The following is a 27,381-nucleotide window of genomic DNA, read 5'->3' as shown; positions in this document are numbered from 1 at the left end:
TGGGTACTTTGATTTAAACCTTTGACCTTGAACATAATTGAGCACATAGTCATTTTTTTTTTTTTATTCCATTTTGCTTATGAAGAGAATGAGTTGAATTAACTGGGTCAGGGAAGTTCAATCTTGCTTTGCTCTAAAATCCGTTGATGGATCCTTGATGCAAAATCCTAGTTGATACTAAATATTATAGAAATGATCTAGGCAATTTTTTTTGTCATAACCAAAAAAGATTTCCCAGCCGTCCTGATTATCATGCCATCATTGCATGGTGTACTCCCATAGTCAACCCCCTTGAGCCTTATTTTACCTAAGCCTTTATTTGTACTTTCAACTACATAAACCATTCCCTTTCTAAGCCTGAAAAATCATGATTTACCTTTTACAGTTTGAGAAAATACTTTGGTAGAAATCTACATTTAAAGAGAAAGTTAGTTCAAAGGAAATTATGCTCTATTTGATCAAAGTGTGTGAAGAAAAAAGGAAAAAAAAAGTGAACGAAAAAAAAAAAAGGTTGAAGATTTGAAAAGGCTACAAGAATTGAGGTGGCTGAACGAAAAAGGTGGGAGGCTGAAAAAAAAAAAAGAAGAAGAAGAAAAAAAAGTATTTTTGCTGGGTTTGTCTTTTATTCAAATGTGATTTATCCATCATGACAGCCAAAAAAAAAAAATGAGAACTCAATAAATGGAATGCAAATCACTTCAGATTTTGTTGAAGGTGTACTTGGTACTACTTCATTTATTATAGAAACAATAATATCACAAGTATGAGCATATAGTCGAGGAAGAGTTATTGCTTGAATCATCTAGATATCTCTTTTATTGCTTTTTCCACCAAGTATTTTTCCTGTTTGTTTTGATTTTCCATATCCATTTCTTTTTTAGCCCTCACCCTGCGGCCTGTTATTACAACCTGATTAAAGACCTTTTGATCTCTGAGTTTGGTTTGACTACATTAGTGGAGAGGATTTTTGAAAATTGGACTTATGGGGTTAAGTTTGGAGAGAATTCTTTTGGTTTCAGTTGTTCTACTTTTATATGAGTTTGTAGGTGGTTTGGAGTTGAATTGACTATATCACACACACACACACACACACACACTCAAGGTCTTAGCTTTAGGTTGAAGTAAATGCTTAACTCTTGCTTGACAAATTGCTAAATTTTTGATTGATTTTCTTTCTATCTTTGATGTTAAAAGTGATGAAATCAAAATTCAGATCATGGCTTGGTGAGTGATGAAACTTCTCTATGGGGTCTAGTTAGTCTATAGTGGTCTTTTATTTTATTTTATTTTTGTTTGAGGACAAACAAAGTTGTAAGTTTGGGGGTGTTTGATGACTTGCATAATTTCTTATATTTTATCACTTCTTAACTTTAAACTTTAGTCTAAATACCCTATTATTGGACTAAAATGCTAAAATGATAAAAGAAATTATTGGAATTAATGTGTATTCTTGAATTGAGTTTCTATTTATTGTGGGATACTCTTGAACATATTTTTATGTTTAATTTCAGAGTTTATAAAAGAACAAGTCCAAACCCATTCGAATTTTCAAGTGGGCAAGACGTTGGAACAACATAAGAACTTTCAATAAGTGTAGGACTTTTCAAATAAGGATATTGATAGGGTTTGAGAGTAATTCAGATCAGAGTCCAAAACGCACTAGCAGACAGCATGAACACACTTTAGTATTTTAACCATAACTTTCCGCTCCAATATCGGATTGATGTGATTAGAAAGCTATCTTAAAGGGCTACAAAGTTGTCTATTATTTCCAAATTCAAACGCCTGAAATGGATACGTGGCTGCAAAGTTGAGTCCTAAAATTTAGACGATTTTGTGTGCAGGAATATGAAGACATTAAGATTTCTTTCCTACCCTAATATTATTAGCACGAATTGGAGAGTTTTTTTTCAGAGGGGCATTTCTCTGGAGTTTTTCGTTTCAGACGCTGCGGCTTGCGAGGGATGACACTGCGGACTGTAAGGAGCATTTTCAGTGTTCATTTTCTTCTATTCTTCTCTCAGAAAAATTATGGTGAATTCGTTTATGTTGAACTTAATTTTTAGCATGAACTAAATTTTCTTTATTCTAGAAAAACGATGTAATCTAGTTCCGAACTATGCTTGCTTTTCTATGTTAATTTGAGATAATTCTCTTCTATATTTGTCTGATTTATTCTGAACTTATTGCTTCTAATTAACTGGCCATTAGTTAGATGATTTTAATTTTGTGATTTGCTGTCGAAAGAGGGAATTATAGGATAGATCTTGGATATTTCGGCATAGGTAAATATAGAGATCGAAAGACTTATATGAATCTGTGTAGTATTAAAATCATTGGTCTTATTGCTTTCTTACTTTATTAATTTGCATACTTTTGTGTAGAATGATGAACAAGAATAATTTCCAATTGACTGTCGAAAGAGGCTTTTGGATGTTTGTGGAGATTTGCTAACAAACAGAGAGAATTAAATTCAATTAGCTAGATGAGTAAAACATAGTGAGGAATTTGGTGAAATCGATTTCCTAGAAGTTTTCTTTCCCATTGATTTGATCTTCGAACAATATCTTTATTTTCCTTTGAGTATTTGCTTTGAATTAATTTTATTTTAATTTGTAATTACAAAAATCTTAATGACTTTTCTAAATAAAGTCAAGATTAGTATAATTTCAGTATTTGTCAAAAGTAAGTTACCAATTCCTGATGACAATACTCTTCTCATCACTTTACTATAAAACTACGATATTGTGCACTTGCAGTTTTGCATCGATCAATTCTCCATTAAACTTTGTTGGTCTCCTGTCCCCGATGGGGATGACTACGAAGTGATTCTTTCCCTTCGTGAGGAGGCCCGTGTTAGGCTAGTGGAGTCCTGGGCTCTTGCTCACCCAAACTGTGCCTCTCGAATGCGCTTTTAACCCATAGTAACATTAAGAGGTTCGGGATGGTTCCTAGCCGGGCTTATATTTTGGGGCGTGAGATTTTGGGTGCTCCCCCACCCTCGGGAGATTTGAAAAAGAAGAAATGTCCTGGCGAAGGCTCCCGAAACAAAGAAATGTTAAAAAAAACTCATGTCTCGCCTCGCTCCGATGAGTCCATCTCATCCAAAGGTGGTGTTCTACTTCCCTCGGTGGCGGGCGGAGATAAAAAATAAAAATAGAGTGGGATCAAGTTGAGTTTTTCTTAGGAGTTGCTTAGTAAAACTGCCCCACAGAAAGGTGGGAGCACCAAGGTGGCCACTTCTCAAGAAGAACTAAGTGTTATGGATCCACTACCTCTTCCTTTGGATGACGTTATGTTGCAGGCCTAGAAAGACCTCGATAGTATACTCGCCGCAGAGATGGCCACCGAAGTTACTTCACAGCCTTCGATTGCTCTTACTAATGATTCCCGGCAGCAATGTGATGATACTCCAATGGAAGAAGACATTCTTGTTTTAAACCCTGTCCTCCTTACAACGCCACCTTCTGCTCCTGCGAACTTCCTGCCTTTTGAAGCTTCTAAGCCTCTACTGACCTTGCCCCTGCTAATTTTTTTTGTGCCTTCTGACGCTCCTTCGGATCTACCTCAATTGGAGGGGGTGAAGAGGGGAGTGCTCAAGAGTTAGTTGAAGCGCTTAGTTCCCCCTTGCCTCAACGACTTCGGGTGGGGTTACTCCGGATTTGCCCTTTGTTTTTCAAGCCCTCTCCCTCGCCAGTGGTAGTAGGGTTTCGTTTCCTTCGCCGCCTTTTAGTGTGTCTCCTCGAGGAAGCGGCGAAGCATCTTTGAGAACTCCTGAGAGGGTCTTATGACCGATCATGCTGTACCCCGCCAGGATGAAACTGGTGAGATAGGGAAGGCCAAAAACTATTTGGTCCCTCCCAATGAACCATCTGTTTGCCGCCCTTTGTTTGTCGCTACTGAAGCCGCCTTTCCCCAGGGGGATTTTGCTAACATCTCCTCACTGGCTGTCAACCTAAGAGGCTCTTCTAACTCCCATCCGATGGCTTCCCCGGCTTTCCTACATACTCGCCGAGCAGAGGTTATCAATGCCTTTGTTCAATAGCTTCTTGGTGTTTTTGCACCGGTATTGTTACGTTCTCCTTTATGCTTTGGTCAATAATTCCAAAGAATATATTTTTAATCCTTCTTTCCCTCTTTTTTTTTTCTTAGGGGATTGATCATCTTGTTGCCAACTTGACGGATGATTGGATGCATTTGGAGGGCGAGAAAAATCAACCGGTAGACGAGTTGGCTCTTTTAGAGGCTCGCTCCCATTCTTCTGATGACGAGTTGGCTACTCTTCATGCCCAAGCTGCTTCACTCCAAGAAGAGCTGGTGACTTCTTCTGTGGATGCTGACCACTACCATTAGGAGGTGGCAGCGATTGAGAAAGAACGCGATGACCTTGCTACTTGCCTGAATGAAGCAGAGGGAGCTGTACGGGAGAGGGACAACTTAGTTGCCCAGACAGAAGCTTTTAAGAAAGAACACGATGAGTTGGTTGCTCAGGTGGAGTGTGTTTTGAAAGAGCGGGATGGCTTTGCCACTAGCTTTGATCGCATGAACTTAGAAATTGAAGGATTGGCTAAGTCCAAATCCGAATATGCTTCTTGCCTGGTCTCTCTTGGAGATGAAAATAGGGAGTTACTTATAAAGCTGGGGGCGGCTGAAATGATGAAAGCTGAAGCTGGGAAAACTTGGTTGAGGTGAAGGGCCTTCTTAAAAACAGTGACTGTCAATACCTTCAATTTGACGAGGTTGTTAAATCTGCCAAGAAAACAATTTCTATCCTGGAACGCTGATTGACTGAGATGGGATCCACTTTGGGGAACTCTCAGAATGACCTTAATCGGATTCTTCCCATGTTGGCTGATGCCCCCAAGATTCGATTATGAGCCTGGGGTATAGGCTTCAAGTTGGGGGTAAAACAGCTTCGTGAGCTTCTTCTTTGGGAACCCACGACGAACCTACACACCTTGGAATGTAAGTCTATTTGGGCTAGTGAGGTTGCCCTTCATTTTTGTGACTCACTTGGTCGGGCCGAGATGCCTGACGCTTTTCGCTGCCTATCCTGACGCCTTCTAAGCTTGGAGCTTTCTTTTTTATTAGATTTTTTTATTTAGTTAAAAAGCATTGTAAATGGCTGAATTTTAGAAGCCTCTCTGATTAAGCCGAAAGAATAACGCGGTAGTTGTAGCACATATTTGGGGTGTCGATTCCACAGAGAGACAAATTAAAAGAAGAGTAGAAGGAACAAAGAAACTAAAGAAAAATGTTAAATGATTAATGGAGAACAAAGATTATTTTAAATGCAATTAAAGTGAAGCAAAGTGACTAATAAAAAAAGTACTCAAATTTGAGAAACAGTAAAGCGTCGGGAACCCCTTACACAAATCTGGTATTTTAATTACTCTTAATTCATTGAATAACTCAATTATTAAAATTCCCAATCGAAAGGTATAGATTTATAAACCAAGATTAAACCAAATGTAACCCTTTGAAAAATCATTCACCACTTTTAAAATACGTAAATTATTATCACTATTGAGAAAATCCAACGACGACAATATACTCAGGAAGCGATATTGTAGCAAATAATTAAATCAATATAGAAAAATAGTTGATCCAAACATAATCAAAAAGTCAATCCATTCAATAGAAAAAGCATGACTGAATCTATAAACAGAATAAATTCTATGATTATTCGGAGAAGAAAACATCAACAATGAATTGAGAATGATAAAACAAAAGAGTTTTAGTAATTGAAAATCAAATACATAAATTAAAGATAAATTAATAATACCATCTACTGTGCAAGTTCATTCCTACCCCTACTTGAGAATTTAGTTACCCATAAATGTAATGGATAACAAAAATCTCAAGAGAAAAATGGAGCAAACGGCGGCCATGGAAATTAATTTCAAATCTTTCTCCTTCAAATTGAGTCATCTTCCCTCTTCTCCACTCTCAATTTCGTGCTAATGATGTGCTTAAATAGGGTAGGAAAGAAACCCTAATGTCTTCATATTTTCGCACACAAAATAGACTAAATTTTAAGACTCAACTTGACAGTCACGTATGCACTTCAGGAGTACAAATTTGGAAATCCTTATTAGCGACAACTTGTAGCCCTTTAAGATAGATTTCTAACACCTTAAGAATCGCATCAATCCGATATCTGAGCGAAAAGTTATGATTAAAATAATAAAATATGTCCATTCTGTCTCCTAGTGCATTTTAGACTTTGATCCGAATTACTCTCAAACCCCATCATTATCCTTATTTGAAAAGTCCTACACTCGTTGAAAGTTCTTAGGTTTTTCCAACGTCTTGCCCACTTGAAAGTCTTTTGAATTTGAATGGGTTTGGACTTGCTCTTTTATATACTTTGAAATTAAACATAAAAAATTGCTTAGGAGTATCCCAAAGTAAATAGAAACTCAATTCAAGAATACACATTAATTCCAATAATTTCTATTAACATTTTAGCATTTTAGTCCAGTAATAGGGTATTTAGAGTGCACTTTCATACACTCAGCACACCCCCCAACTTGCTTATTGTTAGTCCTTAGCAATTTCTATGCTAAAGAGATGAAAGAGATGAGAATCACTAAAATAGGCCACTAATTCACATATAAAAAACAAACTAAGGAATGCAATAACCCATCAAGATCAATCCACTTATAGCAATTCACAGAGTGTGTGTGTTTTCCAAACTATAACCATCTTACCACTAACCTTGACACATGCAACATCAAGAACGTCTCAAGCAAAAGGTTCAATTCCATAACTCACGAGTATAATAATGTTTTGTGTAAGGGCTCTCTCTATAGAATTGACAAATGGTGTACACACAATCACATAAAGATTTAAACAAGCAACAAGCAAATATTGATTTTATGATAGGAACACTAACAAATAAGAATTCAACTATTCTTTCCAAAAGCTTACTTAGGATCAGAACGATCAACACAAAAGGTTGTAACGTGGCTTAGGTTCGGGGCTATATGAAAAAAAATGAAAAAGGATTCAAAACATTTCAAATACATATAAAGGGAATCTTATTAAATATTTCAGTAGACCACACTTCTCACTTGATGTACTTTTCAACCATTCAAATCATCAAATAATGTCTCTTTTTCTTTTCTTTTTCTTTTCCCTTTTCATTTTTTTTCATTGTTTTTCATTTTTTTTTATAATTTGGTGATCAATTACATGTCACCTTGGTATTTTGCTATTTCTACCTAACTTTGGTATTTTTGCCTTTAAAACTCACTCACTTGAACACCTTGTAACTCATGTTCTTCTACTTTTTCTCTCTCTATTTTTTATTCATTTCAAAAAGAAGAATTCCATATCTAGTATACACTTGGAAGTAACAAGGACAGGAAAAATTAGTATATAAGCTATACTCCAATGTGGAGAGGCATGCATGTGGGCATATGAAAAGAAAATGTTATATGTGTTTATTGGCTCAAACTTGGCTACTATGAGTCTATGATGGAAAGAGTTAGCTTGAAAGGCTCAAACGTTGATCCTAAGTTGACCTTCGTCATATCCTAAGTATATCCACCATCTTACCACAAACCATGTAATGATATTCTCAAAAGAAGTGTCCAATTCAATAGATCAATGAATGCTTATCACATTTTATTGCATTTGTAGGCTCTCAATTCTCTCTAAAACTCACATTAATACTTAAGCAAAAGGGTTCTCTAGTTACATGTGTCAAACCACCATCTTACCACAAAGCTTGAATGAGTGCATTAAAGGTTCTGTGAATACTTCAGCAAAAAATGATTATGGTGGGTTTGGTGAATTCACGAAGATGACTATAAATGAGAATATGAATACACATGTGAAAATGATGCACGTGTGATGCAAAATTAAAAAAAAAAAATTTGACACATGAAAATATGCCACAGAGTTCCAACTAGCATTTTCAATACTGAATTTGCACCACCACCCCCAACTTAAATGAACCATTGTCCTCAACGTTTAAGAATTAAATTTGAATGGAGAATAACTAAAAAGGGTATAATACACCTGATGAGTGACGCGGGTAGCTCGTTAAGCACCAAAGATGGTAACTTGAAATGACAAAATGAAACTAACCTGTAAACAAAAACAAAGAAAACAACAACAAACAAAAAGGAAAAGAAAGAAAATAAGAGAAAACAAAAATAAAACAAAAAAAATAAAGAAAAACATACCTGTGTGGTGTGGTCAAGGTTGATAGACCGGATCCACAAGTGGAATGTCTTCCACTTCCGGAACTTGTCTATCAATTAATACTTTAAGGCATTGACCATTTACTTTAAAAATCTGACCATCCTTAGAATCTTTTATTTCTACCACCCCATTTGTAAAAACATTCTTCACTACAAACGGGCCGATTCACCTAGACCTAAATTTTCCTGGGTGCTTATAGAGTCTAGAATCATATAAGAATACTAGGTCATTAGGCTTAAACGTCTTCCTACCAATATTTTTATCATGAAATGCTTTCGTTTTAGCCTTATAGATTTTAGAGTTCTCATAAGCAATATTTCTCATTCCTTTTTCTTAGACAACTCCTCTAATTTCAATTGCCAAATATGTGGGCCATAATCCTGAGGTTCATAAAAAATAGCACAAACATCAACAACATTAGATGAATTATTCATAATATTAAACTCAGAATTAACAAGAAAATATTCAGGAGAATTAGAATCATGAGTTGTGTGAACTCCCTTGTCTACGAGTGTCTCAATCATTTTTGTTTGGTGGCACTCATCATCTTCCTTGGACTGATTATTGATGTGAAAAATGTTGACCTCCATGGTCATGTTTCCAAAAGATAGTTGCATTAGCTCATTCCTGCAGTTTATAAGTGCATTAGCCGTAGCAAGGAAATGTCTACCTAATATAAGAGGAATCTTAGAGTCAGAGTCAACAACCGACTGAGTATCCAAAATTAAAAAATCAACAGGGTAGTTAGGACTGTTCAACCCGACCCGATCCGACCCGAAGTTACTGTTCCGGCCCGACCCGATCGCACTGCCCGATTACCCGACCCGGGCATGATACCCGTTTAACCGAATTGATTTTTTTTTCAGAATTTACCCGATTACCCGAATTTTATTATTATTATTATTATTATTATTTTAAAAAAAACATTGGAACACAGATTTTTGTTTTCTGGGTCAAGTGCTTGGCAAGCATTTATCCTACAATTTAACTTCTGGATTTTTGGTTCTTGGTTTCCAACCATGTACATGAAGCATATGGATTCTGATATATTCGCACCTCCACATTTTCCTCACTACAACAAATAAAATTAAAATGCACTTTAAACGAGTAGACATTTGTAGAATGAATATGATACAAAATAAGAACCCAAAAGACAATGGCATTCAAAATCAGAACCCAAAAGACTTACTCATAAAACAAACACTAATTCCATAAGTGCTCTGCTATCATTAGTGTGTGGGCTCTGCTATCACAACTTAATTTCATTTCTAACTAAATCAATAACACTAGAAAAACCAGAAGCATCAACATTGAGCCAAGCCTCCCAAGTATCATCTTCCTCCAGTAAAAATTGCATGAATCCAATAAAAAATCAATCTTTGAGTTATATTTGCACCTCCATAAAATCAAATAAGGAATTTTAATAATTACCGTGAGTTAGTAAGGAAAATTCAAGTCATCTTCAATCGGCCTCATTCAAAATATTCATCATCATTTCTACATGAAAAAAAAAATGCGTATCAATAAAAAACTATAACACTAACACCTTAATTAGCCTAGCACAGAACAACTTCTAATAGGCTTGAACCTTTCTCAAAGCTGGTTAAATAAACGAAACAGAAACTTTGTGATCATGTGTTTATTACCAAGGCAAGTATAACAAAAATTGGAGAAACTACAATGGTAAGAATGGAATTCTATTACCTCAAAGCAAAATACACCAGTCATCAGTCCACTACAAGGCTATTTTTTTTTAGTTGATTCGCAATAAAATATTTCAGGGATAAGAAAAAAGACCACAAAAACATCCCAGCTTAAGCTAAACTAAGCCAGCCAAAGCAAGGCCAGTATATTGGTTTGCCTAATCTTATAAGCTTAAAATTCTAAACCCATTCCTGCATGATGATATTAAATCATCATTCACCAAACTAATCATGTCAGGAAAAATTCTATAAATTAAAGTTTGGTCTATACACCAGTCATCAAATCTTCCTCAATTTCACTTTATATCCCACAATACAATAATTTATACGGCCATAATCAATTGTAATATTTAGGGGGCCATACGTGCCCTGCTAAAAATCTTCCTAAGTGAAAAATATTTTAGGGTTGGGTTTGAGATTTTTTCATGCATTGTGGGTTTGATAAACACAGTTACCTACTCACACCTTATTCTCTGAAGTTGAGAGCCCGTCATGTATAGGTTTTCATGATTTCTACTTACCCAAAAACAAATGCTCATGATTCTATTATGGGTAATTCTATTATGGGTAACCAACAAACTCAACAACATCCAAAGTGCGTATCAAGAACTAATTCAAACTAAGGAGACCAAAAACTAAAATAGATAAATCGGAAACCCATAATACCCAAAAGTTCAAAAAGCAAAATAAACCCAAACTCAAGAACCCTAGGGTTCAAATCATTCATACCTTCTGTCCGAGAGAGAGATTGAGACACCGAGAGTGAGAATTGAGAGGGCTGAGACTGCAAGAGGCTGAGTGCGAGAAGGAGCTGAGTGCGAGCTGAGGCTGAGTGCAAGAAGGAGGAGCTGAGTGCGAGCTGAGGCTGAGTGCAAGAAGGAGGAGCTGAGTGCGAGCTGAGGCTGAGTGCGAGAAGGAGCTGAGTGCGAGCTGAGGCTGAGTGCGAGAAGGGGCTGAGTGCGAGAAGCGTCTGTGAGAGGGCAGAATGCGAGAAGCGTCTGTGAGAGGGCAGAATGCGAGAAGAGTCTGTGAGAGGGCAGAGTGCGAGAGGGCTAGCGTGTGGAAGAAGACGTGTTTTTAAATTTTGATAGAAGAAAAACGGCATCGTTCGGTTATCGGGTATTAACCGATTTAGCCGACTTAATTCAGAAATCAAACGGGTGTCTTCCGTTCCGCAACCGTTCGTTTCGGGTCGGGTAATTCGGAAGTTTCGGGTCGGGTCGGGTAAGCGGCTTAAATGTACACCCCTAAGGGTAGTAGAACTTGTCAATTTGGATCAAAACATCCTCAACTATCCCTCTTCGTTTCTTAACTGAACGGTCAGCCAATTGAAGCATAATAGAAGTAGGCTTAATTTCACCAAAACCAAGCTGCAAATAAATGTAATAGGCATCAAATTTACACTAGCTCCTAAATCTAGCAGCGCTTGCCCAAACTCATGATTCTCAATATTACATGCAATGGTGGGACAACCAGGATCCATATACTTAGGAGGAATTCGCTGCTCAATTAGAGCACTAACTTGCTCTGTTAGAAATGTTGTCTTCTTAACATGGTGCTTCCTTTTAACTGTACACAAATCTTTGAGAACTTTTGCATTAGTAGGAACTTGTTTAATAACATGCAAAAGAGGAAGATTGATCTTTACTTGCCTGAGGTTCTCCAAGATTTCATTGCTAGAATCCAAAGTTCACATACCAGATTTTAAAGCTTGAGGAAATGGTACCTTAACTAGGCTCTTGATTACCTCGGCTTCTTTGGGCAACTCAGCAGTATCCTTGCTTTGTTCCTCATCAGCATCCTCTGGCTTATCAGTTGTTGGGATGTGTGAGGACTTACCTCTTTGTGTCACAATGGCATTGACCTCCTTCAAATTTCCTTGAGCCATATGTTGACCTTGGGGTATGGATTGAGTTTGAGAAGGGAACTTGCCACGCTCATTCACACTCAAGGAGCTCATCAATTTAGACACTTGGCTATTGATCTCCTTATTTTCTTCAACAACCTGCGTAATCAAAGATTTAAACTTTTGGTTAGTCTTACCTTGTGCCTCAATAAAAGCATGCAAAGTGTCTTCTAAAGGATTCCTAGAAGATGAAGGCGAATGATATGGTGCAGGGTATGATCTCAGGGGTTGTGTAGGTGGCTAGTTTTTAGACTTCTAGCTAAAATTGGGGTGATTGCGCCACCCCGGATTATAGGTATCGGAATAAGGTGTAAAAAGCTTTTTGTACATACCTAAGGTATTACATTGTTCCTCATACATCCCTCTCATCTCAGCAAATGTGAGACACTCTTGGGCGAGGTGATCTATCCCGCCACACACAAAATATGGTCCAAAAGACTCTGCATGATTAGCCACCTGTGTTGGCTTTAAGTCCTTAGTCTTTAACACATCTAGCTCCCTAATGAGCATCTCAACCTTAGCCTTTAGGCTATCCTCTTCCCTGAGATGGTAAATTCCACCACTATTTGGGTTTCCTGCAGGTTGTGACCTATTTGTGCTTTCAGTAGCACTAGGTCCAATCCAAGTTTGAACTTTTTCAGCAAGCTCATTAAGGTATTCTATGGCCTCATCAGGATCTTTATGTAAGAACTCACCATTACAAATCATCTCCACAAATTGGCGCTCTCTAGGTATAATTCCCTCATAAAAATAGCTCACTAAGCATCAATTCTCGTACCCATGGTGAGGACACATACTCAATAACTCCTTAAATCTCTCCCAAGACTGATACAAAATCTCACTGTCCTTTTATGCAAAGGTGGAGATTTGCCTTTTTAAAGCATTGGTCTTATGTTAGGGAAAGTATTTATTAAAGAAGACCTGAGTCATCTTACTCCATGACCCAATAGATCTGGGTCTCAGTGAGTATAGCCAACTCTTAGCTCTATCTTTCAAAGAGAAAGGAAAGAACTTAAGTCTCACAACATCATTAGTTGCATTTTGACTATAAAAAGTTGCAACTACTTCCTCAAACTCCCTAATGTGCACATATGGGTTTTAATTTTCTAAGCCATGAAAAGTAGGGAGTAACTGTATTATCCTTGTTTTAAAATCCAGTTGTCGAGTATTAGCTGGAAACATGAAGCATGATGGTGTAGTTGTGCGTGTAGGGTGGAGGCAATCATGAAGAGTTATAATGGGTTGATCCTCGTGTTCACTCATTTTTTCGGGACTAGATGGATTGTCAAATAAATGATTTTAAAAAGCTTGATTCTGACTCTTCCACAGGCCTACAAGCAAATCTACCCAAGGTGTCTCTATATCTGTGCTTGCAAGGTAACAAAATACTAAAAACTAAAAATAGTATGAAAGGAAATAAAATAATAATAATAATAATAATAATAATAATAATAATGGAATAAGCTAAAAGAGAGAATTGAGTTACCGCCTTTACAAACTGCTGAAATAAAAACTTATCTAGCAATTCTTCTACTGTCTCCCCGGCAACGGCGCCAAAATTTGATTACACCCAAAGAATAATGCGGTAGTTGTAGCACATTTTTGGGGTGTCGATTCGATAGACAGACAAATTAAAAGAAGAGTAGAAGGAACAAAGAAACTAAAGAAAAATGTTAAATGATTAATGGAGAACAAAGATTATTTTAAATGCAATTAAAGTGAAACAAAGTGACTAATAGAAAAAGTACTCAAATTTGATAAACAGTAAAGCGTCGGGAATCCCTTGTACAAATCTGGCATTTTAATTACTCTTAATTCATTGAATAACTCAATTGAGAACTCAATTCTCAAAACTCCCAATCGGAAGGTATATATTTATAAACCAAGATTAACCAAATGTAACACTTTGAAAAATCATTCACCACTTTTAAAATACGTAAATTATTATCACTATTGAGAAAATCCAATGACGACAATATACTCAGGAAGCGATATTGCAACAAAAATTAAATCAATATAGAAAAATAATTGATCCAAACATAGTCAAAGAGTCAATCCATTCAAAAGAAAAGCATGACTGAATCTATAAACATAATAAATTCTATGATTATTCGGAGAAGAAAACATCAACAATGAATTGAGAATGATAAAACAAAAGAGTTTTAGTAATTGAAAATCAAATACATAAATTAAAGATAAATTAATAATACCATCTACTGTGTAAGTTCATCCCTACCCCTACTTGAGAATTTAGTTACCCATAAATGTAATGGACAACAAAAATCTCAAGAGAAAAATAGAGCAAACAGCTGCCATGGAAATTAATTTCAGATATTCCTCTTTCAAACTGAGTCTTCTCCCCTTTTCTCCACTCTCAATTTTGTGCTAATGATGTGCTTAAATAGGGTAGGAAAGAAACCCTAATGTCTTCATATTCCCGCACACAAAATGCCTAAATTTTAGGACTCAACTTGGCAGCCACGTATGCACTTCAGGATTTTGAATTTGGAAATCTTTATTAGAGACAACTTGTAGCCCTTAAGATAGCTTTCTAACACATCAAGAATCACATCAATCCGATATCTGAATGGAAAGTTATAATTAAAATAATAAAGTGTGTCAATTCTATCTCCTAGTGCATTTTGGACTCTGATCCGAATTACTCTCAAACTCCATCATTATCCTTATTTAAAGAGTCCTACACTCGTTGAAAGTTCTTAGGTTGTTCCAACGTCTTGCCCACTTGAAAGTCCTTTGAATTTGAATGGGTTTAGACTTGCTCTTTTATATACTCTAAAATTAAACATAAAAATCTGTTTAGGAGTATCCTAAAGTAAATAGAAACTCAATTCAAGAATACCCATTAATTCCAATGATTTCTATTAACATTTTAGCATTTTAGTCTAGTAATAGGGTATTTAGAGTGCACTTTCGTACACTCATCACTCTCTCTCTCTCTCTCTCTTTACATATTGGACTTTTATAAGCCCTTTTTTTAGGCTTTTGAACTTTTTTTGTTGGCTGTGAAATGTTCATTGCTACTTCTGCATCATGATATCAATCCATGCTATTCGTTCCTTATGTATTGGCCTTATGTTGCTCTTGATTGTGAGTGTTACATCATCTATCAGTAGGAGCTTCTCTTGAACTCCTTTAACCCTTTAGGGCTAGTGGGAGAGTTCCTCGATCATGTCGCCTGCTGGCGAGAAGGCGTCAACGGGAAATTTCAAGATTGTTTTAACCTTTAGGTTTTTAGGCTCACGGGAGAATTCCTCGATCACATCTCCTTTTGGCGTGGAGGTGTTTATGGGAGATTTCCTCAACCGTTTCAACCTTTAAGTTTTTAGGCTCGTGGGAGAGTTCCTCGACCACGTCGCCTTATGGCCAGAAGGTGTTAACGGAAGATTTCCTCTACTGTTTTAACCTTTAAGGTTTTAGGTTAGTGGGAAAGTTCCATGACCATGTCGCCTTTTCCTTATTTTATTCAAATCTTGAATACTTATTGAAAAGCCAAAAGGAAAAAAACAAAGGAAAGGGTGGACAAAACGTGCCGGCATTTATTGAAAGTGATATTCATATGTAAATTAACAAATGAAATAAAAGAAAATTACATATATTTCCTTTAAATGTAGTACTTTCGTAGGTGCTCTGCGTTCCATGGGTAAGGTAGCTGGGGTCCTGTGGCATCCTTGTGGTGGTAAGTCCCCGGCCTGTGGCTTGCCACTACAACGTAAGGTCCCTTCCCCCGAGGGCCTAATTTCCCTTCTTCTCCCGAGGTCACGCCGGTTTCCTTCAGCACTAAGTCACCTGCTTTGAATGACCTGGGCCTCACTCGTTTGTTGAAGTATTGCTCTGCCTTCTTCTTAGAAGCTGCAACTCTGACTTCTGCATATGCCCTTAACTCCTCTAACAGAACAAGTCTAGGTTTTCTTCTAACCCTGTTATGTTTACTTCTGGATCAAAGTTTCTTCTTCTGGTGCTTGGTAACCCGATCTCTATTGGCACCATCGCCTCACTTCCATAGGCTAGGGCAAAAGGTGTTTGGCCTGTTGAGGTTTTTGCTATGGTTTTGTAAGCCCACAAAATTTTTGGGAGCTCGTTGGCTCATAGTCCATTTTTGTTGCCTATCTTCTTTTTTAGTATTCCCATTATGGTTTTATTAGTTGCTTCCACTTATCTGTTTGCTTGGAGATGGTTTGGGGAAGAGTACTTGACCTTGATTCCTAGCTCTGCACACCATTGACGATAATGTTCAGAGTCGAATTGCCTCCCGTTATTAGAAACGATACATTGAGGTATCCCGAACGTGCATATTACTGTCTTCCATAAGAACTTTGTTTTGCTTTGAGCAGTTATTGTAGCTATCACCTCAGCTTCTGCCCACTTTGTAAAGTAGTTGATAGTTATAATGATGAATTTGGTTCCTCCTTTACTAGAGGCATATGACCTACCAAGTCTACTCACCTTGAACGTACGTAACCTCTTCCCACCACCTTTCCCAACGGAAAGGTGGTGGGAACGCCCCCCCTCCCCCCAATTTCCCACTAGGAGAAACTGAGAAAAGAATTGTAACCTACTGTCTTGGGTTTAATATAACTTCAAATGAACTTTACACTGGTCCTAATTTAAAACTCCGTTAACATGACAAAGGACGGAAGGAAAAAAAAAAAAACTTCAATGATACTTCTTACTCTTCTCATAACTAACCAATATTTTATATCTACTTAGTTGACTATTCTACCAAAAAATCAAAATTTTTCTCCAAATTTATATATTTACGGAGAGATCTCTCATTTACTAAAGATTATAATTCGAAAGTAATTTACACACTAATAAATTACTGTGATGGATTTCCACGTAGTTTCAATTTTATTTTTATTATTAATATAATTGTAAGATGAGATGAATTGAAATAATTTATAAATAATAATAAAATTATTAATTAAAATTATATGAGATAATATGAGATTATCTCACCACCTCTATAACCAAAGGATCCGTAAATCAAAGCAATGTCCAATGTTCATACAATTTTTCTTTTAAAAGAGTTGTTCATACAATTTTCATAAAATTTAAATAAATTAATAAAATTTTATGATAAAATATCACTCAAACAGAATCATTAGAATGGTAATCCCAACTCTGACCCAACTTTTGTATGGTGAACGGTGGAAGTGATTACTGACAGCACTGGAATCGACCGCTTATTCCAATAAAGAATTTGCTAGACGGTTTTCAATCGTCTGTAATGAGTCACGCTGCTTGATTCTGATATTTGTGGTTGGAAGGAATCGTTTCAGATTAGGTAACGAGCATTAGTGGTCCAGAATTATTGTTCCGTACAATTGACACATTCTCGGAATTAACAGGTTCAGATGGTAATGGGTTCCTCAACACTGACGTCTTCTTTCCAAGTCTTTCTGTATAAATGTTGCTTTTGCCCCATCTGGTGGCATTGGGGTGATTGGTTTTGCCAGAAGGAAGCCATTTGAGAGAGAGAGGAAATTTATGCCCATGGATGAACAATCTGTTGAGAAACCTCTTCTGAGTCGAGGTGCTGATTATGTCAAGAAGACACCTTTCTATGTGTCCTGGGCCAAGTGGATTCTCAAGTTCATCATGTGGGACATTTTCATTGCATGGGTTGCTCTTATTTTCCTGTTTCCCGCACAATTTGTTAATCAATTGTTCGAGAAATGGATACAAACCACAAGGGGTACTGTTTTTGGAATTACAGGTCGGTAGTTTAACTCTCTTCTCTCCTTTTTTTCCCCTACGTGATGTTTTCTGCTTCTTGTTCTAATAGTGTAACCTGCAGGAAGCATATTCATGTTGTTCAGCGGTCCAATTCTTGTTATTGCCTTCCTTGCCATAGTTTATCTTATCATTACTGCGAAAGAGGAGCTTCCCGAGTACGTGTTTATGAATTGAAGAGTTTTTATGTTCTCCAAGTTGTCCTTGTTAACCCGCGATTGAATCTATGCCTCACAAGTTAGATTGTTCTCTAACTTGAAGCTTTTACTTGTAGGAAGAAGGCTGCAAAAAATCCAAGTTTCCGCTTGTGGACTTTCCCTGTTCTTGTTGATGGGCCATTTGGAGTTGTTTCTGCTACCGAGTTTATTGGGATTCTCCTCTTTCTCGTGTACGTTATCTGGGCTGTATATGCATATACCATGCAGATACTCATCTCTGTATCTCAGTTCCCATTTACTTTTGAACAGAAGAGGTACGATATGTTATGTTTCTCATTAGCTTTGTTCAGTTGTCATTTATTCGAGCAGAAATCACTAATTTATTTTAGGCTCTGCTTTATTTCTGCATTTAACCTCTTAAATTAGTCTTTTATTTTTGGCTCCACAAAAATCTTACCTAAACAACAGCCTTTATGTTAAGACGATGCTCCAATTACTGTAATCCGATGGCATCTTTGCTGAGCTGCATTTCCCATTCCTGCAATGGGCTTTTAACACATTTCTTCCTTCAATTACTGCAAGAAGATGACATCTTTTTTCTTTTTCTTTTTGTTTATTTTTTTGGGGGTGTAGGGTGTTGGGGTTAGATTGAGTTGGAAGGATAGAACGCATTAAATCTTTTTCAGTGGTTTCATACACTATACTTTGCTCTGGAAAGGATAGGTAGTGTGACATGTTCCATTTCAACCCTTCCCTTTTTCATTTTTGAATCTCCAATAAGTATTTGTATTTCCACACCTATTAAAGTTGTTCTCAATCACGTTATTGCTTCTTGAATCTTCTACTTTCACTTTTGCATCTGGCAAATATGGACCTACTTTCATTAGGTTGGGTTGACAAAAGCATGATGCTATGTTTGAACTTTGATTACTTCTAGTTCTTAAAGTTACGGTCAACAAGTAATACTGTCTCTAGTATTTTTCCTTTTTTCATTCTACTCTTTTTTGTACTAAAGTGTTGTCATAAAACAATTACTACCATATGAGATACTTAAATCCATCAAAATGTGCATCTAGTCAGTAGCTTTCTAAATTCCTTATTTGCATGAAGATTGGTTTAGTCGGCTGAGAGCATTGCTTATTGAAATTTCAGTTGTTTTATTTTGGAATTTCTGGGACTTCGCTTTGGTTCGATTGGATTGTATTGCATCGCCTTTTTGTTTCTTCCAATTGCAAGGGGATCGGTTCTTCTCCGCCTTATAGATATCCCTTTTGAGCACGCGACAAGATATCATGTATGGCTTGGACATCTTACGATGCTGCTCTTTACTCTACATGGACTATTCTATGTCATTGCGTGGGCAATTGAGGGCCACCTCATACAAGAAGTGAGTGCTAATGCTGTAATTTATTTTCTTATGTATTGGGATAAATGTTCCTTTTCTTTTGTGGATACATGTACATGTATTGGTTTTTTTTCCTTTTTTTTTTTGCTGGGAGAAGCAAATTCTATTTTCAGTAAATCAACACAAAAGGCACATGCAGGGGAAAAGGCAGCGATAATTGAAAATGGGAAGTTGGCAACAAAAATTAGGAGCATTACTTTAAAAGAGGCAAAGATTTGAAGATTTATTGATTGGGAAGTGCTGTGTGGTAGTAGCAACTATTCTCTCTGGCCCATGAGATGAAAGTTCATAAATTGGAACATTTTTGGGAAACAACTATTCTTTCTAAAATTCTCTTAGGTAGTCCAAAAAAGGTGGTTTTAAATTTGAACAAAGATGAGTCCAAATAAAAGCTTTCATTTTTGGAAACAGTCGTATATTGGTAGACAGCCTTAAAAGGAAAACATGCCATCTTTTAGGGTAAGAGGGTGTTGTTTTTGTTAATATGATTTAAAGCCACTTGAAAATGATCCTGAAGGACATTGCCTTCTACTTTGGTTGTTTTCATTCGCAACACTTAGTAAAAATATTTTATTCATAATTCATACGCACAAATTACCTTGAGTTGTTAGTTTCTAATGTGAGGGTAGTAGAATACAGATTATGTTAGATTGAGAAATATTGAAATGATGAGAGAGCTATGTGATCACTAACAAGATTGGCTAGAGTTTCATAGAACAATCTCGGGCATTCACTGTTACTCTTGTTGGCACGGTAGCTAGATCAGAAGCCTCATTAACAATGAATTAGCTGGGATATAGGTGGGAGTTGCAATCTGATAATGGCATTAATCTTGAGAAGTATGGACTTAAGGTGTGAGATGGTGTACTGTGTTAGTTGTGGGGTTGAAATGTAGCTATTGAACCAGGAGACTTTGGTAAAGGGTGGACTAATTGTGTGGACCATATTTTTTGTGAAAAATGTCTCCATTCTTCTTAATCTATTGATTACATTAAGCACACAAAAACTTGTCAAGCAGCGATTGACCATCATTGTTTGATGACTTTTTCTGTCCCTTGTATGTTTTCTGATTCTTAATGTGACAAAACCATTTATATGATAACCATTTTGTGGTACCCTTAAAAAATTATGTGCATATGTATATATATAGGAATAGAGGTGAGTCACTTCTGGCTTGGCTTCTTGTGGTAGACTTTTATCTTATTTATAGTTCAGTGTCTCTGTATGCTGGTGCCTGCAACAAGGGTTCCTCAGTTTGGAAGAAACCAAGCAAATATTACTTAAACATATAGATACATGATAGTATTACTACAAATGTGTTTGATGTGTCGCACTTTAATTTAATGCCGTTCACATAAATTCAGACCCTATGCTATTCAAGCCATTTTGACAAGGGTAGAATCTGTCGTACTGACTTCAGCCTCTTCTTCAAAAGCTAATTTAGAGGCTGAGTAAGTAGTTGAGTGGCTGTAAAGAAGAAAATTGACAAAAAGCCATCTACTTGGTACACCTTCTCAACACCCTAAACCGTCTGCTTTGTCATGTTTCATAGAACTTATTTAAGAAGGCTTTGGTGGAAAGATAGATAGGGACATATGAAGCTGATAAAACTACTTCAATTGTTTCTTGCAGATATTGGAGTGGAAAGATATTGGCGTTGCCAATCTTGCAGGAGTTATTAGTCTTTTAGCTGGTCTAATGATGTGGGTGACGTCACTTCATCCAGTGAGAAAGAACAAGTTTGAGTTGTTCTTCTACACCCACCAACTATACATCGTGTTTGTTATCTTTTTAGCTCTGCATGTTGGTGATTTCATTTTCAGCATATCTGCTGGAGGAATATTTCTGTTTATACTTGATCGTTTTCTGAGATTCTGCCAGTCACGGAAGACTGTTGATATAATTTCAGCCAAGTGCCTTCCGTGTGGAACAGTGGAATTGGTCCTTTCAAAACCTGCAAGTAATAGTGGTTCTCACTAACTTCTAGTTTACTTGTTTGTATGTTATTTCCATAATTGTGTCACATTTCTCTGCTTGACAATGTAGGTCTGCGGTACAATGCCCTCAGTTTTATTTTCCTGCAAGTTCGAGAATTATCTTGGCTGCAGTGGCATCCTTACAGTGTTTCATCTAGTCCTCTGGATGGTAAATATCATCTTTCCATTCTCATAAAAGTTCTTGGGGATTGGACCGCAAAGCTCAAAGGGAATATCTTAAATAGTTCCAATGCTGAGCTGCAGAATGAGGAAGACAAGGAGGATCTCCAGCCTCTAACACTGATGACAGCTTCAGTAGAGGGGCCTTATGGGCATGAAGTACCTTATCACTTGATGTATGCACAAAAGAGTCGACTATACTTTACTAGATATCCAGTTTAACTTTATTTCATTGTCTGTTATTAATGAACTGACTTCACCCTTTTATTCTGTAGGTATGAAAACCTTATTTTGGTAGCAGGTGGCATTGGGATTTCACCATTTCTGGCTGTCTTGAGTGATATTCTCCATAGTTTAAGGGAGGGAAAACGCTGCCTACTTCAGAACATCTCGATTGTTTGGGCTGTGAAAAGATCGAACGAGCTTTCTCTTGTTTCTACCATTGACATGGAGTCGATCTGTCCATTGTTCTCAAATAGACTAAATCTTGAGATTAACATATATGTCACTCAAGAGTCAGAACCTCCTCTGGTAGGTTTTGTTAAATCTCGCCATTGTAGTTTCTTCTTCTTGTGAGATTTTCTTCTCGTACTATGGCCTAGAATTCTGTTGTTCACTTTGTGGCCTTTAATGGCTGTTATCTGCAGGAAGAGGGTACAGTTAACAAGGCTATGAACACACCTCTCTGCTCTGCGTCAGATAGATGCAGCATGTCTGTTTTGGTTGGTACAGGAAATAGTATATGGTCTGGACTATATGTTATTTCATCTACAATAGGATTAGTTATCTTAATGGGTTTAGTGGATATATTCTACATAAACCCTTTTAACATATCTTCATGGTGGTACAAAGGGCTTCTTTTCATCATTTGCATGCTTGCAAGTGTCTTTGTCGTTGGGGGTCTTGTGGTAGGTTTATGGCATCTTTGGGAAAGGAAAAATGCAAGCAGGGAGGAAGGGGAGGATGATAGGCTAAAGGTTGGCAAAATGCAGCATAATTCAAATGTAGCTCACAAGGATTCAAGTCAGAACACCCTAGCGAGTTCAGCCCAAACTTACTATGGTTCAAGACCAGACTTCAAAGGTATGGCTTGTCAATTTCTGCTCAAAATGTAAAATAACAAAAGAATGCAAAAAGACTATGGAATCTTAATTAATGACTAAGTTTAACCTTCTTATTCATAACTAGAGGCTTTTATTTTGTTTTTTGCTCCCATTGTTTGTATTACTGCAGAGATATTTGAGAATATATCCGAGAAATGGGGTCGTGTTGATGTCGGTGTCATTGTGTGTGGTCCTCCAACTCTTCAGTCAAGTGTTGCTAAAGAAATTAGGTCACACAGTCTTGGGAGACAACGAAATGATCCAATCTTCCATTTCAACAGCCATAGTTTTGATCTGTAGTCACCACCTTCATTTATCTTCTCCTTGGTGTAATCAATTAGTTTTGAAGACCCAAATATGCCAAGTTGAGACGTGTATATATATATATATATATATATGAATGTATATATGTATATATGAAAGTATGTTTATGTGCATAAATACTTTATGTATTAAAACGAATGAATGCATATATGTATGATTATGTTCTTGTTGATAAATATTGGTTGGGATTCCTCAGAGACAAGGTGTCATTTAATAATTTGAAAATGACAAACTTACAACTTTTCTACAATTATTTTACAACGCTATTTCACATGGACGATAATTATGTAAAATTAAAGTTATTTTTAGTGAAGTGATATAATTGCATTGATCGATTATAAAATGAGTTATAAAATTATTGTAAACAGGTTGTAGGTATATATATTATTACATTTTATTATTTATTTTTTATATAGATTTTTTTAATAATTTTAAAAAATAAAATAAATTTAAAATATCATTAAAAATACTTTCTTAATTAAAAAGTAAAAAAAAAATATTAAAAAATATTTTCTTAATTACGAAATAAAATAAAAAATTATAAAAAATATATTTTTTTATTTTACTTCATGATTAAAAAAGTATTACTTAATAATATTATAAAATTTTTTTATCTTTTTAAAAATATCCAAAATTATTAAAAAAATTTATATAAAAAAAATTAAAAAATACACGTAATAAAATATACTAGAGTTCCAGCCCCCAACGGGGAGTTCTGGCATTTTCCTTTATTTTATTATAACTCCCTTGTTTAGGATTATAAATAAACAAGACAACTTGAGAACGTGCACGAGATTGACTTGGTCAAATTCGTATTTTGCTCAACTCGTTTATTCCATAACCCGCGCAATGCGCAGACGGTTATTTAAGTGGATTTTTTTAGATCTATATTTAGATATACATTATATCTAAAACTTTTTTTTTCATATAATTTTTTAACACTTTTAAATATTTAAAAAAAAATTATAATATTATTAAATAATATTTTCTTAATCACTAAAAAAAAACTTAAAAAAAAAAAAAGGTGAGCGGGAGGATGAGCGGGATCCCCTAGTGGCATCCCTATCATTTTCCTATATTTTAACTGCCATAAAATAATATAAGTGTCATTCTCATAAAAATAGAGTCCAAACTAAAACAAATTCACGTGAAATCAAGCCCAAAGCTTAGAGGCAATCACTTTTTTGTCATGATTTAGAATTCAAAAGCAATAATATAATAAAGTATTCAAATTGGTACGTGGGTTATGTTTTACTGGAAAGGCTAGATGGAATTTTTGTAATAATTTCAACTCTACATGTGTCTTACGGAAAAGCTAGAGGCAAATCTCAATCTTGAAAAGAATAAAGTTTTTTTTGAAAAAGAAAAAGGGTTGTAACGTAATTTAGCCATTAAGATTTAAGAAGCAAATATGACCTGCTTATGGTTTATAGAGGGAGACTACTGTATAGACAAAAGCAAATTTGACTTGCTTTTATGCTTTACAAAGGAAGGCTACAGGGAAAATAACATGATTTGATTTAACAATTAAAGGTACATATCACACGTTAAAGAAGAAAACAATTTGCAAGCAAAAAGGGTTCAGTGCCGAGAGGGAAAAAAAAATATTCACTTGAGGGAAAGCCATGTGAAAGACTCACCCAGAGGGAAGAGAGATTGTGAGGAAACTGGTGGTTGCACCGAGGCTATGACGACGAAGGTTTCTGTGTAGCAGAAAATAATTTAGGCTTCGTTAGGCTCAAGAAAAAAAAAAGAAGAAGAATTAGCGTGGTCTTATCGAGTGTGATGGTGATTGGGCCGAAACTTTCTGGCGGCTTGAATGGTTTTCCGACCCTCCCTGTGATGGTTATCTCTGTCGTAGATAAAAAATTGACAGAGGAGAGAGATAGGGCCAACGCCCGTTGTGGAGGAAGGGAAATGTCATTTGCGTATGGGTTGGGTCATGGTTTGCACAAAAGGCCCTATCGGTTTATTATTATGTAGTCCAGTAGAAATTGAGTCCACTCAAGTCTGTTTAGTTGGGTCCAATAAATGTACGTGGACATCAGAATAAGACTTGTTCTTAATCTGTTGGTTCACCGTCAAGTATCTTGGCTTAAGAATAGGTCTTCAGGTTGGGTTGTTAGCTGAGTATCAGCATAGTTGGGTTGCTGAATATCAACGTAGTTATGCTATTTTTATGGATTGAGTCATTGTAATCCGTTATTTTGTTATTTTCCAATTGTATTTAAGTCTTTCATGTTAATGAGAAAGGATATGAAAACAGTTGCAGTCAGTAAGTCTTGGAGGTTGTGGATTTCCTCGAACTAATCCTTTTCTTCTTAACTTGAACTTGACAATTGGTATTCAGAGACAGGTCGTTCCAATGGCTGAGGGTGCAGGTACTAGATATTCCCAGCTTGCAGAGTCTTTGGCAGCTGTCAAACAAAATCAAGAGCAATATAAGAAAAATCATTATTCTTTGCAACACATGGTGGAGGGGTTGGCCCAGCAATTAAAAGTAGTTGCCTCAAATGTGGAGGCATTGGTGCAGATGAAGACTAAGCATGATTCTGATGACCCAGAAGGATCTAACCGACAAGTGAATAACCCTCTTTTTGAAGATAATGGCGGCATTCAGACTCGTGCAGTGCGGTTGGATTTTCCAAAATTTGATGGAAAAGATCCTAACGGGTGGGTCTATCGAGCTAATCAATTCTTCAATTACCATCAAACAAATCCACATCATAGAGTTCTATTGGCATCCTTCCATATGGAAGGGAAGGCCTTACTTTGGTTCCAGGACCTTGAAGCTGCAGGGGGAATTAGTAGTTGGGAAGGATTTGTACGAGTACTTCAGACAAGGTTTGGATCAGCACCTTAGGAAGACCCCATGGAAACTCTCATTCGGCTAAAGCAAACTTCAACAGTGGAGGATTATAAGAGTCAATTTGAGGCTCTTTCAAATCAACTTAGAGGATTGGCTGAGTCTTACAAACTCAGTTGTTTCCTAAGTGGGTTGCAGGAAGATATTCAGTTTATGGTACGTATGCTTAATCCTACAAATTTACATGTTGCTTTTGGATTATCAAAAAATGCAGGAAGAGAATGTGGCTGCTCTAAGAAGAACTGCAAGGCTAGGACCTGTTCCTACCCGTTTGGCTATTGGGCCCCCAAGCCCACCTGAAAAAAGGGCCATTGTTCCGGTCCAAAGACTATCACCTAGCCAAATGAAGGAGCGACGGGACAAGGGACTTTGTTATAATTGTGATGAAAAATGGGCCCTGGGGCATAAGTGCAAATCAGCCCGATTGTTTATTATGGAGTGTGATGGATCAAGTCATGATGAGGTACCCAACTTTGAAGTGGCAGAAGGGAATGCAAGCAAATCTAAGGAGGAAACACCTATAGTGGAGTTAGAACCCGGAATATCTATCCATGCATTATTGGGATAACCAAACCCAAAACCAATTAGATTCTTGGGGCACATTTGTGGTCGGGCAGTAGTAATTTTGGTTGATACGGGGAGTACACACAATTTAATGGACCCATCTGTTATTCAAAAAGCTCACCTACCATTTAATCCAACTGAAGGGCTCTCTATCAAAGTGGCTAATGGAGAGGCAGTTCGTAGTGAAGGGAGTTGTGTTGCAGTACCTCTACATATGCAGGGTAATCTCTAGAGCATTGATTTTTATATTTTGACCCTAGGAGGATGCGATATTGTTTTAGGTGTTCAATGGCTTTGAACCTTGGGACCTATCCTTTGGGATCTCTCAAGACTTCAAATGGAGGTCTCGGTTTTAGACAAATCCCGAAGATTGCAAGGTATGTTACCAACTGGTATCTCATTAGTAGAAGGAGAAAAATTTGGTAAAGTTTCTAGACAAAATAAAAGAGGGCTAGTTATTCAGCTTATTGATTCTCAAAATTCCAGCTTACTGTCCATTGAAACTTCTGTTGAGCCCATAATATATGATCTTCTTAACAAATATCCAGAAGTGTTTTAAGAACCCAAGGGTTTGCCCCCTACTCGAAATCATGACCACCATATTGTGTTACAGCCAGATGCAAAACCAGTTTGTGTAGGACCTTATAGATACCCTTACTTTCAAAAATTTGAAATTGAAAAATTAGTCCATGAAATGTTACAATCTGGTATTGTTAGACCTAGTCAAAGTCCATTTTCATCTCCGGTCCTATTAGTGAGAAAACATGATGGAAGTTGGAGGTTTTGTGTTGACTATAGGGCCCTTAATAAAGAAACCATTAAGGTTAAATTTCCTATACCTATAGTTGATGAACTTCTTGATGAACTTCATGGATCAACCATCTTTAGTAAACTGGATTTAAGGTCAGGATATTACCAAATTAGGGTCCACCCAGAGGATATTCCTAAAACAGCCTTCCGTACCCATGAAGGCCATTATGAATTTTTGGTAATGCCCTTTGGGCTTACCAATGCCCCGGCAACCTTCCAAAGTCTTATGAATGACATCTTTAAACCTTATTTATGAAAGTTTACATTGGTATTTTTTGATGACATTCTTGTTTATAGCAAAAATCTTTCTGACCATGTTCATCATCTACAAACTGTTTTGGACATTTTAAAACAACACCAGTTTTCTGCAAAAAAATCTAAGTGCTGTTTTGGATGTGCTGAAATTGAATACCTTGGT

The 27,381-nt window shown here is 36.6% G+C and overlaps 1 protein-coding gene and 1 non-coding gene across 3 annotated transcripts; both read left to right on the top strand.

Annotated features, from left to right (window-relative positions):
- The first annotated feature begins 12,598 nt into the window (after positions 1-12,598).
- On the top strand, positions 12,599-12,706 carry LOC118345408. Its single transcript, XR_004798941.1, has one exon. It is a non-coding gene; the product is annotated as a small nucleolar RNA R71 (small nucleolar RNA).
- Positions 12,707-17,213: 4,507 nt separating this feature from the next.
- LOC108996964 (ferric reduction oxidase 7, chloroplastic-like) lies at positions 17,214-22,901 on the top strand. 2 transcript variants are annotated; one of them, XM_035686992.1, is made up of 9 exons: positions 17,214-17,560; positions 17,642-17,735; positions 17,852-18,049; positions 18,972-19,122; positions 20,773-21,100; positions 21,187-21,472; positions 21,572-21,827; positions 21,944-22,379; positions 22,530-22,901. In XM_035686992.1, the coding sequence occupies exons 1-9, from the start codon at positions 17,332-17,334 to the stop codon at positions 22,697-22,699; spliced, it is 2,148 nt and encodes a 715-aa protein (XP_035542885.1). In that variant the 5' UTR covers positions 17,214-17,331; the 3' UTR covers positions 22,700-22,901. The 2 variants fall into 2 exon arrangements, with proteins under 2 accessions (XP_035542885.1, XP_018828574.1); XM_018973029.2 differs by having other exon boundaries at positions 17,215-17,560; positions 18,888-19,122.
- Positions 22,902-27,381: the final 4,480 nt, after the last annotated feature.

This window comes from Juglans regia, unplaced genomic scaffold (assembly GCF_001411555.2).
Source record: "Juglans regia cultivar Chandler unplaced genomic scaffold, Walnut 2.0 Scaffold_25922, whole genome shotgun sequence".
NCBI classification, from domain to species: Eukaryota; Viridiplantae; Streptophyta; class Magnoliopsida; order Fagales; family Juglandaceae; genus Juglans; species Juglans regia.
Note: the sequence above shows the minus strand (reverse complement) of the source record. Positions and strands in the feature narration are given on the sequence as shown.

Coding starts and splice junctions, on each gene's coding strand:
- LOC108996964 (XM_018973029.2), top strand. CDS start 17,332: ATGCCCATGGATGAACAATCTGTTGAGAAACCTCTTCTGAGTCGAGGT. Junction 19,123..20,772: donor AGGGCCACCTCATACAAGAA/GTGAGTGCTAAT, acceptor TGTTTCTTGCAG/ATATTGGAGTGGAAAGATAT. Junction 22,380..22,529: donor TTCAAGACCAGACTTCAAAG/GTATGGCTTGTC, acceptor GTATTACTGCAG/AGATATTTGAGAATATATCC.